Source organism: Balaenoptera ricei, chromosome 5 (genome assembly GCF_028023285.1).
Source record: "Balaenoptera ricei isolate mBalRic1 chromosome 5, mBalRic1.hap2, whole genome shotgun sequence".
Taxonomy (NCBI): Eukaryota; Metazoa; Chordata; class Mammalia; order Artiodactyla; family Balaenopteridae; genus Balaenoptera; species Balaenoptera ricei.
In genome coordinates this window covers 90,776,407-90,790,673 of record NC_082643.1, presented here as the reverse complement: position 1 = coordinate 90,790,673, position 14,267 = coordinate 90,776,407, and the positions used below count along the sequence as shown (strand labels likewise).

The window sequence follows — 14,267 nt, the reverse complement described above, 5'->3', positions numbered from 1 at the left end:
ATTTTAACACTGGGAACTGGTTGCCAGGGTGTTGGAAGAGTTGAAAGGGCAAATGGGGAACAGAAGGCAACCCAGAGATTAGCAATGCAGGAAGCCACTACCTTCCTAGGCCTGGGGGCCAGCTGAGACCACGGAGGATGGACTGTCAGGCAGGAGCTGGAACCATGGAAATGCAGCCATTGCCAGAGACACAGCCCAAAGCAGAGAGACAAGGGGAGAAATACTGGCGCTTCTCACCTCCTCCCACCCTGCAATTTCCTGCCAGCGCCTTCCATTGGCTGAAAATAATCAGATGCCACTGGGCAAAGGAGTCTGGGAACTGTAGTTACTGAGGGTCAGCCCTCTAGCCCACAGGGTAGAGCCAGGAAGACAGGGAATCCATCTGAGGGCAAAAAGGCAAAAGGCTGGCCCAGAGAATCTCTCCTGAATAGCTTTTTCTTTTGAATTCTCGCTGATTCCTTAGAAATGGTGGGTCCAGGCATTCGATAGACAATGGATGAAGAGAAATGTATTGCCTGAGATTGAGGGCAGAGTTTAGGGAAGATCTTAATAGCCGAGATTTTTCACTCTGTTTCTTAATTGTTTAGAAATATTACACTTCACACAAAGCTGTTAGATGTTCCCTGTTACTAAAGATTAAAAGCCTCCAATGCTTCAAGTTAGCACCCATTTCTCTATACATACCAAATGAAGGAGCATCGATTTGAAAAACAGAGAAATTATAGTATCTCCAAACACAATTAACATCCAAGTACCTCTTGGCCAGGTCCTAAGGGGATGAAGGGGGAGAAAAAGTTAACTCATTAATATTTCCACCAAGTGATTAATTTTGCCTCCATAAAACCCAATTCATTATCCTTAACCTTAGAGCTTCTAGTCTGAGGAGAATACATTTACTTACTGGCCTCTCCTCACAGATGTGTGCTAAATTTGTCTGTGACACTTCAATTCCAGTTTCTGCTGCTAAAACATAATACAGCAAAGCTTCGTGCCTAAAAATAGATGATTAATAATAAATTTCATAGAGTGGCTCTTACTAATACTCACAGAGAGCTTTATATTCACACGTAAGAGGGCACAAAATAAGCAGTTTTTTTAAAACCACAAAATCATGAGTTTTTTTTTTTTTAAATAAATACTGTTGTTAAAAATACTGCATGCACTGATTTATTTTCTCTCTTAAAAGGCTGAACTCACAGATAAGGTTGGGGAGCTAGTTGATACAACAGCTACCTCTACTGGCTGAATGGTACGTCGAGTGCTGGCTGGGGAGCTGTCTATTAGCTTTGGGTCCTTGAAATCCTTCCATCCTCCATCCTCGCTTAGAGGAGATAAATGGTATTAAGCAAAAGCTCTGCACTTTTGGGTCCTGTTTTGTGAAGGGCTTTACGGGGCTTACGACTCTGAACAAGCTTAATTAAAGCTGAGCTTCTGTGGTACATTAGAAGTTTGGCAAAGGAGAGGCAGTTTACAAGGGGCTTCATACCAATGGCCAAAAACACTCTGAAAAAAGTAAATATTCAACACCACTGGTAATTGAATAATTGCGAAACAATGAGACCACTTTTCATTTGTTGAGACTGGCACCTGATTCATAATACAGATAATAGCAAGAGCTTGGGGAAAAATGGACCTATTCCTACAACCACTGTTAGTGGGAAGCCAATTAATGCGATAGTTAAATGTGAGGACTCTTACGAAGGTACATACCACCTGGCCCAACAGTTCTGCCTCATGAGGGTTTATTCTAAGAAATAATCAGAAACATGTGCAAAGATTCTGTGGCAACAGAGGTCATGGCAGAGCTGTTTCTATGAGTGGGGGAAAAAAAAGAAACAAATATCTGAAAATCAGTGACTAGTTCAATTAACCCATGGTACAGCCACTTTCAGACGAGGCCATTAAAAATGATGTTGAAGAAGAGTATTCAAAAATGTAGAAAAATGTCTATGCCAAAGTTTCCACTGTGTAAAAAAAAAAAAACAAACAGGATAAAAAACAGTGCAATTTCATTTTTGTAAAACAAAAATAAAACTGAATCCACACATGTACACACACACACGAATACGTATATGCAGGGAAAAAAAAAAAAAAAAGATCTACCAAAATGCTAACGGTACTTATCTCTAGGTGGTGAGAATGCAAGTGATTTTTATTTTCTTTTTACTTATCCGATTTCCTTCATTTTAACCATAAATTGTTGTTTCTAAAGCTTATTTCCATTTTCAGTAGCTGATATTAAGAGCTATTTCTTAATTTTAGCTCCATCTAGGAAACGGTTTAAGAAAGGGTGGGGGGAGGTTGGGTCGGGGGAATAAGTAAGCAGATCCAGAAGTCATCTTTTCTACATGGCTAAAGCATCTCCTGGCAGGCCATCCCGTGGGGACAGAGGGAGGTGACTGGGGGTTCAAATTAGGACAGGCAGACCTTCAATCAGACATACTGCAGGTCACGGCCACGTGGCTTCAGAGTGTGCTGCTTCCGGGCCTCTGAGACACCCAAGGCAGCCGACCAATTAGGCATGACTCATGCTAAAGAGACAAGGCTGGCTAAGCAGCTTCCCCTGCAAGGACAAGCCACATAAGAGAACCACAACTGCAACTGCAACAATGCAAAAGACCCCCAGACGTTTTCTTACATAGCTTGCAAGAATCGTGTTTGGTGACAAGAATCTTCGGAGCAGACCCCAAATGGGGCAACTAAATTAGAGGGAAGTTCAGCAGAAAGACTCCATCATTCTACAATTAGGTCCCGTTCCAAAGGTCTTATAATCTCAAACACTCAGGTTTGCCCCAGTGCCTCAGTTTCCCCCACTGGATGGATAAGGGAAGGACATGGTGTAGACTTGCCGGCCCAAGGTCAAATATCAGGTCGGCTCCCTCTGCTGCCATAACTGGATGAAATGGGGTTCATATAACTGCAATGTAATAAAATGAGGTTGTCTTAGCAGTTGGGCAGACTGTTAGAATTTGGGAGTGGAGGACACAAGGTTGACACTTCCTGTAAGAAGAGTCACTATGATAAATTTTATAAAGACAATACCTTGCCTCTAAAGTTACTTGGAAGATGGGGGAGGGAAGGGAGGAACACATTTTATAGGAAGACTTCAACTGACCAATTATTGTATAAGCCGGGAGGAAATTTCACAGAATTCTCAAGTATTTCCTTTGAGGAAGCACTAAAATCATCAAAGAGATGTCTAAAAATATTGATGTCAATAGAAGCACTGAACAGAAATCCACCTCTGTCTTCCATCTCGCAGAAGCCATCAGCAGAGGCCGTAGACTCCAAAACCACCACCATCTGTTTCCATATATTTAAGTGTGAACTCTAGGCAAGGGTCAGAACACTGAAGAACAGACTGTCTAACCTTAAGACTTCGGAGACATGACACTTCTGCAGAAACCCTATCCGCACTTAGCCTCCTAGCACTTTGCTCTTACTTGTGTCTCAACTGAGTCTGCCTGAAAATATTAATTACAGATATTTCTATCCTTATATTCATGGGATAAACATTTGCTCAGTATGTGCTCTGCGCAGGAGGCCCAAAGCCACAAAACTGTACTGTCCTTCTGTGAATGTCCTCAAGGTTTAGGAAGCGACCAGAGGTCAGCTTTATTTCCGATGCATTGAAGTGAAATAGTCCCCAGGCAGTCATTCTGATGGGGGGTTGGGGGCTGGGCAGGGATGCAGAGAGGAGGGGATTTAGAGTAAAGGATGTGTGTAGGGGCACACTTGCTACCCTCCCACTTCAGACTCGGCACATGCATTTATAGAACTTTTATAATGATACATCTTAATGATCAATCCTTTGGCTGCTTTCTGTGAATTGTGAATTTGAGTATCTCTGAGCAGTTTCTCAAACAATCTATTGTTTTCTCTGGGTTCTTTTCTGCCAATGTCTAAAGCAGCCCAAACTGGAAGGATAAAAAAAGAATCCTGGGGTCTCAGTGGAATTTAGGACCCTGCTCTAAGGCAAAAAGATGAATCTCTTTCAAGTTGAATCTTGCATGCCTGCCTGTCTTGTCTCAAGCTTACTAGAATCTGGCTAACCTCCTGGGTTAATTAAGTATTTGGGGTATATTTAAGACAAAGGACAGTAAAACACTTAGCTCACAGATGAAACACACAGAGGGGTAAGACAAAGAGAAATGAAACACGACAGGCGACCTCTCCTTAGCAGACTGCTCCTGGTGTCCGAGGATAGCCTCGGGCATGACAACATTATCTTCAGTATTTTGCCTAAACAGCAAAATGCCCTTTTTTTCCATCACACTCCTCTTTCAAACTATCCCATATAAATCTTGGAACAACACAGAAAAGCACAAGCTCATCAAACTGACACATGTAATTTGAAAATAACGTCCAGAATAAATTCACTCACAGAAAATGAAACAAGGGGATGGACTTGGGACATTGATGGATGACTTAGTTCTATTACAACAAAATAGATGGGACCCAAAAAATTCCACGTTGCGGTGTGGGGAAGCCAACGCTCATATATTTCCAGTTTAACCCCTGAGGCATTTGGAGGCACCGAGAGAAGGAAGAGAGAAAAGCACTTTGTCTCAAATATATTTTGACAAAGATAGTCCCACTATAATGGATACTAAGTGTTTCTTCCTGTTGATAGGAAATGGTCTCAAGTCCAGATTAAGACATATCTTTAACAATACTTAGCATCAGCGTCAAAATTGGCAAGGATATGAAGAAACAGATATTTATACGTGGTTGATAGGACCGTAAATTGGTAAAATATTTTGGAAAACAGTTGGCATTATCTTGTAAAGTTGAACATATGGTTAGCCTGTGACCCCACTCCTAAGTTCATATTTTAGAGAAACTTTTCCTATTTGTGGCAGGATATGCATAAAAAATATTCATGGCCACATTGTTCTCAAAAAAAGATGGGAAACAACCCAAATGCAAGTTAATATGAGAATTGGTAAATAAATTGTGGTATATGACAGCAGTGAAAATGAATGACCTATGAATCTCAGAAACATCAGGTGAAGTAAACAATAACAAAAAAAAGCAGTGAAGAATTATATATAATATGATTCTAATGATATGAAGCTCAGAAACAAGTCAAATCTATTGCTTAGGAATATATCCATATATAGAAAAGCTATAAAGAAAGCAAGGGGCAGAGCAACAATAATATTCAGGACAATGGTTAGTTCTGGATATTGGGGCCACGGGTGGGTTTAATCTGGGAGGAACACGCAGGGGGCTTCGACAGTTCATTTTCTTAAGTAGGGCGGTAGGGTTATAGGTGTTCATTTTATTGTTCATTTATACTCTGGAACTTACCTACATATCACCTACTATTTGGTATGTATCAATTACTGTGTGATAAAAGAAGGGAAAACAACTTACCTGGCTCAGGTCACAGCTCCAGCTCAAAAGCTCAGCTCCTTTAACCTGGATTCTGAACTAGCTCCCCCTTTCAGGTTCTCCCTTCTCTTCACCATCATTCACAGACGTTTGGTTAGGAATCTCAGAACCCAGCTCTGTCATGTCACTACCCTCTCCCGAAACCATCAAGGGCTCCCCACTGCTCCACAGGCTAAGTAAAAAGTATATGACCCGCTATTTAAATTCCCATAATGCAGCACCTCTTTGGTCTTGTCATATAGCACTCCCTTTTACAAATTTTACCCTCAAGGTAAACTGGTGGCTTAAAAATTTCTAGACATACCCTGAAATTTCCTATTTCTTTGTTTCTGTTCCTGTGATTCCCTTCACTGAAAGTGTTGTTCTCTGCATGACTAAGTGGAAATTCCACCCATCCCCCAAGGCCATATCATCTGTTACCTCCATCATAAAAGCTGACCTAAGTCCCCCAAACCAGGTAGCGTCTTTTCTTCCTCCAAATCCCTGATGCACTTTATATACTGCTCATGGCTCCTGAGTTACAGTTGTTCCATCTATTTGCCTTAATTCATTCTCTCAGTAGTTTTTGAGTACTCCCCAGTTGCCATTAAGTGCTGGGCACTGGGATACACATCACAGGGCAATCAACAAGTAAACAGCCATCATGACCCATCCAAGGACAAAAGGGAGTAAGGAGTTAAGCAGGATTTCTGGGCAGAGGGAACAGCAAGTGCAAAGGCCCAGAGGTCAGAGAGAATATGAGCCATCTGAGAAACTGCAGGTAGTTTAGCACCAGGAAGAGATGAGGCAGCAGACCTCCCCCAGCCCTACTTGTGGCATCCCCCGCAGCTATGGCAAGGCACCCTGCATTTAAGTGTACCCAGTAAAATCTGCTGAACTCAACCCAAACTCACCAACAGTGTAGAACACACGTAATCCCTAGCTCCCCCTCCCCCAAAATCAATCATGTGATGTGGCTGAATATTCTAAGAAAGACAGCAGGCCACGAAATCTTAATTCCTCTTGACCTTCACAGCAAATTTTTAAATGCGCTCCCTGAAGTGATTTGTGATGTTAAATTCAAAAGTCGGCAAGAAAGATAAGCTATTAGCAGATACTCTCTTTGTGGGAAAGTGTCAGACATCTTGGGGGGTGTGTGTGTGTGTGTGTGTGTGTGTTGGGGGTTGTTTACAGATGTGCTCTCCCTTTGGGAAAACCCCACATACAAACATTTTGATATTTGAATGCTTAGTTTCCCCTAAGAAGTTGTGGGGAATAAAGGGTGGGAAATTTTGAGGGTGAGAAGTAGAAATGGGCAAAAGTCAAATTTGGGAGTTTCATGAACAGAAGCTTACTTGGGAAACAAATAAAACAGCCCACAAATTGTAAGGTGTATCAATTGGAAAATGATCATTTCATTAAAAAATTTCTTTCTGATTATGCAAAGTAAGGCCACAGATGATAAACTTTTAAAGAATGATAATAATAAACATTGTTATTCAGTGCTGTTTTCCCTGGGCTCATTTTCCCTGAATTCCCTAATTTGAGATTCTCATTCACGGAGGTGCTATCTGTTGATTACGTGGGCACCCATGGACCAAAGAAGAAAATGGCGCTCTCTGGGACTTATATTTTAATTTTTAATTAAGGTTCGGATTCGAGTATGATCAGTGATAGGTCTGCTCTAATGTCTTTGAGGCGGTGGACAGATGGGATATGTGCTGATTTGCATATCTTTTTTAGTTATTATGGAAATACCCAGATCATTTAGGCAATAAACGAGCCAAGAAAATATGGCCCAAGGAAAAGTAGGACAGAATTTGAGGGCTGACAGAAGAAAACAGAAAGACGGACTCAGGTAGAGCTTGGAGAAGTGTGCCCTTATTTGTAAAATCAAGTAACTGCAAATGGGGGGCATTTACAAGTTCTCATGTGCGGGGTCTCATCCCATTCAGCACAGGATGAAATTTGCTAACTCCATCAGAAGAAGCTTAGAAAGAATGAGTCTGTGTGGCTGTGACACTGGAGGTCTGGTGAGTGACTTCCAGCAATCCTAGGGAAGATGCGATAAAATATCTACCGGAAGATGTAGCCTGAGCCCTAAACACACTGCTTTCGCTCCTTCCCACAAACAAGGTGGAAATCCTGGACTTTCTGTGGCCTGCCAGTGAGAGGCAGAGGGTCAGCTAGGACCCCCTGTGCGGTCTCCAGACTCTGAAACCAAGAAGAGCAAGCTTGAAGGGAAGAGAAGTCAACGTATTCATGTGTCTCTCAATTTGATGAATGCGGACGCTCCCTCTAGAGAACTAATTTTTGTGTATAATTAAACATGGAAATGCTGTGTTTTCTAATCAACAGCCAATCAGTCGGTGATACTCTGAATATCATTACCGGGAGGCTGTGATTTCCCTGCAAATTGCTTTTTCGGTTTCATTTTAAGACTCCATCTCATAAGACTACACTGACAGATTGAAAGGTAAGGACTGAGAAAGTTCAATCTAACTTACCACGAGCCCTCCAGGTAGGCGTTGAGGCCTTTGCGAATGACGTGGCCCAAGTAGCCATTTTTCTCGGCTACATGCTTTGTCCATCTGAAAAGGAAACAGAAGAGAAAATATCCAAACTATGGCAAATTAAATGATAGCTTTTTACTTCGTATGATTTCAATAAATCCCACTTGGGGAATATTTTGCTTCTTAGAATTTTTATGGAGCAACAAACCAGAACTGAATGTTAAGAAGATAAAGAAAGATACATTTTGAGAGCCTTGCATTCAGTGCCCTTTCTAATGAATGCTTAGGAGTTGTCATTTTGGGGGAAAAAAAGATGTGAAAAGTACCTAATGAAAAAAGTCTACTAACATGGAAAAAGATCATCTTTATTAAGAGTTCTAGCAAGTTGATTTCAGAAGGACAGCTCTTCCTAAACAAAGACTCCAAGAGAGACATTGCCAAGAAGATTAAATCAATAGAGTACCTGATGGGTGTAGACATACTGAGAAGAGATTTAGACGATGGAAGGAGAATGTGGAGATCGAGTACATAGAAATGATAAATACACAGACAGAGCTAAGCAGATAAATAACAATAAAAAATAATTATTATCCCATAGAAAACAAAAAGTTATGCAAGGAAGAAAGAGTAGTCACAGTATACTACATGGCTCAGCTGTGAATAGCGTTAAATTGTCATAATAATGTAAACCCTGTCATGATAATGTAAACCCATTATTACCCATAATAATGTAAACCCAATCCAACCAAACCAGTGATATATTTATGGGGAAGATGGGAGAGGGCAGGAAGCATGAGCATGCAGGGTAGCGAGAGGTGGCAGAGTGAAAAAACTATATCTCTTTATCTTTCCTAGTGAGACATCATTAGACAATGCCTATAATGAGTATAACAAGAAATAGTGGTTTAAGCATGTTATTTAGACATAGAGGCAAATAAAAAAGAAATAATTAAAAGATGAAAAGTGATTTATTCCAGGGAGCAGGAAATGGAGTGTGTGGGAGGGAGGCAGAGATTTCCTGTTTTTTCTTGTCAAATTATTACTTTTTCTAATTAAATTTTTGTTTTTAATTTTTGTCTTTTCAAATGACTTGGCTTTTTATGTGCATGTGTAACTGATAAAAATAAAGATGAATTTTTAAAAATGCAAGAAAGGGCTTCCCTGGTGGCGCAGTGGTTAAGAATCCGCCTGCCAATGCAGGGGACACGGGTTCGAGCCCTGGTCAAGGAAGATCCCACATGCCGCAGAGCAACTAAGCCCGTGGGCCACAACTGCTGAGCCCACGTGCCACAACTACTGAAGCCCACCCGCTCTAGGGCCTGCGTGCCGCAACTACTGAGCCCACGTGCCACAATTACTGAGCCCGCGTGCCGCAACTACTGAAGCCCGCGCACCTAGAGCCCGTGCTCCGCAACAAGAGAAGCCCGCGCACCGCAAAGAAGAGTAGCCCCTGCTTGCCGCAAATAGAGAAAGCCCACGCGCAGCAATGAAAACACAGCGCAGCCTAAAGTAAAAAAAAATTTTTTTTAAATGCGGGAAAAAAAGAATAAAAGAAAACTCTATTTTCTCAGGCATGGTGAATATGGTATTGAATATATGGCTTTCCCTTCATATGCAATATCTGGCAGGTTCTTACACAACAGCCTTCTCGGGATCTCGAGGGAATGTCTCCAGGTTGCCTGTGATATAGTAGAGAGAACACCACAAGGTTCCTTCTATGTGTCCGCCTTGTGCAGCCTTATGGAAATATTCACCAGCTAATGTCTGTAAAGAGATGAGTAAACGTCAGTCTCATTAGTGAGAAGTCCTCCTGGGCTGGTTTCATCAGAGCTAAGGTCCTGAGGCACTTAACGCCTGATATCATCACAGGTATAACTTCTAACTTCTTTAAGAAAACCAAGTCAAGTTCCAGGAAGACAGCCAATCACAGAAGCTGGCCTCTCTACATGATAACCTTGACCGCAGCTATTCTGTTAAGTTTACCCAATAAATAAGATAACAAGACCCTACGGATATCATTATCACCTTATCAGATCCTCACGTAACCCCTGCCAGCCAGACAGAAGACAGCATCAAAAGTCACACCAGGTGAAACTTCAGGCATTTACTTCCCTAACCTTGCTTAATACCTTTTTTCAAACTCAGACACAAAAACTGCATTTCCAGTAGGAAGGTGAGAATTAGAATATGACAATAAAAAATCCATTCTGGCAGATGTGTGGGAGGGGTAAAAGACATTTGCAATGCATAAAAATATACAGCTTCCTAGTAGTCAGAGAGAGGTGGAGGGAAAAAAGAAAACAAACACTTAGACTGGTATACATTCCACTGATTACTATTATTTTTCCCAGGCAGTTAACTGCCATTTTTAAGTATGGCTTTGGAGTCAGACAGGCCTGGGTTCAAATCCCAGCTCTGCTCCTTACTAGCTGCGTGACCTTGGGCACGTTAGTTAATCTCTCCAACTAAGAGAATAACTCAATTTCTGCAACCAAAAAATGTGGCTTCTGATAGTAGCTAGCATGAAAGTATGGTGTGAGGATTAAATGAGATAACGTGTATTCGAGGCTTGGTATGGCACTTCACAAAAAATAATTTTTTCTGATTCCCGACCCCCAACTCTGCTGCTAGAGCTTGCCCATCCCATTAAATGCTACCTTTTCTTCCAATCTCAATAAATGCCAAACACTCAGGAGTCATCCTGACTCCTCTCCTGGCCTCACACCTCACAACCAATCATCATCAAATCCTGATGCCTTGACCTTCAAAATACACCCAGAATCTAGTCACATCTCAGCGCCTCTTCTGATACTGCCCATCCTTTCTCACTTGGGCTCAATGCATTAACCCCCTGGCTCTTGCTCTTGTCTCCTTCAAGCCCAGTCTCCACCAGGATCCAGGAGGGACCTGTTGAAACACAGCGTCTCCCGCCCTGTTCAGAGCTGTCCCATCTCGCTCAGCGTAGCTGCCTCCTTGACCTGATTTGTCACCTCCTTGCACCTTCCTTGCTCTTTGCTCCTGCCAGCTCAGCCTCCCTGCTATTCCTCAAGCACACCAAACCTGCTTTCTTCTCTGGGCTTTTGCCCTGGCTGTTACCTCTTTCTGGAATGTTCTCCCAGACATTCACGAGACTCCTTTAGGAGTTTGTACAATGTCACAATATCAGAGAGACCTTCTCTGATCTCCCTTATAAAATAGCATCCCCCAATCTCTACCCTCTCGGTTCTCCCTATCCTGCTTTATTTCTCCCCATGACACTTATCCCACCTGCCCTCATACTATATATTTGTTTGTTTATTATCTTTCTGCTCCACTGGAATGTAAACTTCCCCAAAGCAGGGACTGTTTTGTGTGCTGCTGTATCCCCACTGCCTGGAAGAGTGCCTGGCATAGGGTGAGCATTCAATTAATTTGTTGAATGTAATGGTGCTCAGATTATTATTACCATCATCAATATTATTATTAATAACAAGGGGTTTCCATTTCACATGAGGACCAGGTCTTGACTCCACTTAAGTGTATGACTCTAAGTTATGAAACCTTTCAGAGCCTCGGTTGCTTACTCTGCTAAATGGATATAATAACAGTAACTATCCCAGAGGGTAGTTAGGATGACATGGAAAGTCGGAACGGAAAGTGTCTGTGAGTGTCTGGCCTAGAGGAAGTGTTTGGCAAACGCTGAAGATTGTTATTGTTATTTACATTATTATTAAATCTGGTCTCATACCAGGCAACCCTATTTGGACCCAGCTTTCTTTGCTTCCAGTAAGATCAGTCATCAATCTCCTCACCATCTCTCTCTCATTGTCACCTTGCATCATCTCCCTCTCCTCTCCCCAGCTTAGGCTTCCTCCTCCATGAAGCCTTCCTGACTGCTTTGGCCTTCACTATTTCCCCTTTCCAGAACTGTTTGGGTCACAGCAATTAGCATACACTTGGTGTTTGGCTAATGCCAGCCTTTGCTCTTCACCATCTTGTCTTCCTAACTGGGCACTTGAGTTCCTCAAGATCACGGTCTGTGTCTTGGGTGGTGTCTGCACCACCCACGGGGCCTTGTCTGGGTTGGGCATACAGTACACCTGCTTCATGACTAAGTGACTGACCAGCTGCACAGCTGGTCTCAAGTCTTACTCACTTGATTCCTTCCAGGAACTCCTGGGAAAATGCCATCCAAGTACAGGACTCCAAGATTGTATGATGCATCTGGGTTCCCCATTTCTTCTGCTTTTAACCAGTACTTAGCCGCTTTGGCATAATTTTTCTTGAATTTGTGGTAATACCATCCCAGGCCATTGACTGCCTGATGCAATCCCTGGATTTTAGAACAACGAGAAAGGAATTCCTTTTTTAAAAAAAAACAAAAAAAACCAAAAAAAACCCAAACACAGAGAGAATCAACTGCTGTGAAAGCATTCTGCCTGAGTCTGAGAAAAACCTTTCCTGTCTCTTTTTGGGGGGCAGATGGCATTAAAGAAAAGCTAAGTGCTGGAAAACATGAGGCTGCCTCAGCGTCTTCCCAGGAGGATTTCACCCGGCTGCTGCTGGGATTTCTGCCTTCCAGCTCAGCAGTGATGCTGGCCCCCAAATCATCTCTCAGCCCCATGGGCTCTTACGCAATGCCCTCATCTACAGAAGACCTCTTACTGCCCTGCAGTATCAACAATGCCCTTGAAATTCATGACCGCTCAACTGTGACAGGAGGCCAGAAACCTGCCCTGGCTGGGATGATTTCTAGGTGACCTGCCTGCCCATCTTTTGATTACTCTGCCCTGAACACCAACAAACCCTCTGTGGGAAGCAGCCGCAATGGCCTACTTGTAAAGCACAGGTGCTGTGGGACCGCTTGGGGCTGAGGCAGAGGGGAGGGGGGTGGTTTCAGAACTGTGTCTAAATTGGGACCGTACCACAGAAGGCCTGGTTCATGTGCATCTAGTCTTAAGCCTCCTTGTTCTTGCTGATTCGTGCTCTCAGGGGCCTGCCTCTGCTCTCCCCAGATGCCCCCACCTGCTCCAGCCTGGTTGTTGAAGGCTCAGGAGCCCTGCAGGGGTGTAAGTGCGCAAACCCGGGCATTCGGTGCTCTGATTCCTCCTTTCCTGCCAGATCCACAAGACCATGGACAAGCAGGGGAGAAAAGGGCTGGAGAAGCAAACAGTGAGTGTCCTTGCATCTGTGAGACCGGTTAAGTTAGGGTCCAAGAGTGGAACCAAACCTCTTTTGCCTCCCCTTTCAGAAGTGAAGGACAGGTATCCCTCAATAATGGATGCCAAGATACCAGCCTGCAGCCTTTTCAGTCTGCAACGACTCCTAAAATGCTATACCTCCTACTTTTCACGTTGGACTCCAGGTGCCAGGAAGACCAGGAGAAAGAAACTGACAAGGCCCATTAGAACAGATGCTCCATGAGGGCAGGGATCTTTGTTTTGTATTCCAAGCACCTATGTTAGTACTTGGCGTAGAGTAAGTGCTCAATAAATACTCGACAAACGAATGTAAAGCCATCCTTTGAACGCTGATGACACACAAAACAGAATCCAAATCCTACACCCCGAGGATCAAGAGTAGGGTTCAGATTCGTAGGCCCTCAAGATAGTCAACACTTGGGATGGTGTCAGTGCCGAGGATCAGTCATAGAGGCATTCTTCTTGAGCCTTGCACGGTACCAGATGCAAGGCAGCCTCCTGAGAATTTGCAGGATGAATGCATTTCCATGAAGTAATAGACCACGTGATATATAATGGCAAGAACCAGCTTTGGAATAAGCTTACGGAATACATATCAAAATGGCTTGTGCAGTGCTCGCCTCCAGACACACAGGTTTATTCAAAGGAACCTGTCGTCACTCAAAACATTCCCAGAATGTCCTTTAGAAATTGTATTTGGACCCAGATCAGGAGCCCCACAAGAAATCTTGTTTTATTTCTTAACGCTCACACCTTATTCCGGACATTTCCAGCTGTATCCAAGTGACTTTTAGCTAATTCCAAAAATCAACCTCTGTGCTTCACCACAGTGCCTGACAAAGAGGAAGGGCTTAATAACTCCCTGCAGAACGAATGGGTGAGAATCATGTAACACTTTTAAGAATGCGAGTACTCCAGGCCATAAAACTGCATTTCCTCCAATATTCATCTCAGCTCTGCCAAAACTACATTCAGAATAAAGCACCTTAGACAACAATTCACCACTAGCATGCTAAAGAGATGCAAATTTCACACCTGCCAGGAAGCCCCATTACTTCCCCATTTTAGGATGCTCTGGAACCATGCCCTCAGTGACCACCATTAAGCTGCTTTTCTGTTTCTGCCCTATATTCTGTGTCAGGGTCAGGAGCTGGCGTGCGCTTCAGTGGTTCCCTTCTCCTGGGTCACGTGTCCTCTA

The 14,267-nt window shown here is 43.0% G+C and overlaps 1 protein-coding gene across 2 annotated transcripts in view; it reads right to left on the bottom strand.

Annotated features, from left to right (window-relative positions):
- The window catches only part of SEL1L3 (SEL1L family member 3), a 99,027-nt gene that overhangs the window by 15,144 nt on the left and 69,616 nt on the right, over positions 1 to 14,267 (bottom strand). For both annotated transcript variants that reach the window (XM_059924161.1, XM_059924163.1), the window contains 5 exons: positions 12,025 to 12,201; positions 9,526 to 9,653; positions 7,884 to 7,967; positions 902 to 992; positions 685 to 769 (listed from right to left, as the gene is read on the bottom strand). In XM_059924161.1, coding sequence (XP_059780144.1) covers positions 685 to 769; positions 902 to 992; positions 7,884 to 7,967; positions 9,526 to 9,653; positions 12,025 to 12,201 — 565 coding nt within the window. The remainder of the gene's footprint in view (positions 1 to 684; positions 770 to 901; positions 993 to 7,883; positions 7,968 to 9,525; positions 9,654 to 12,024; positions 12,202 to 14,267) is intronic.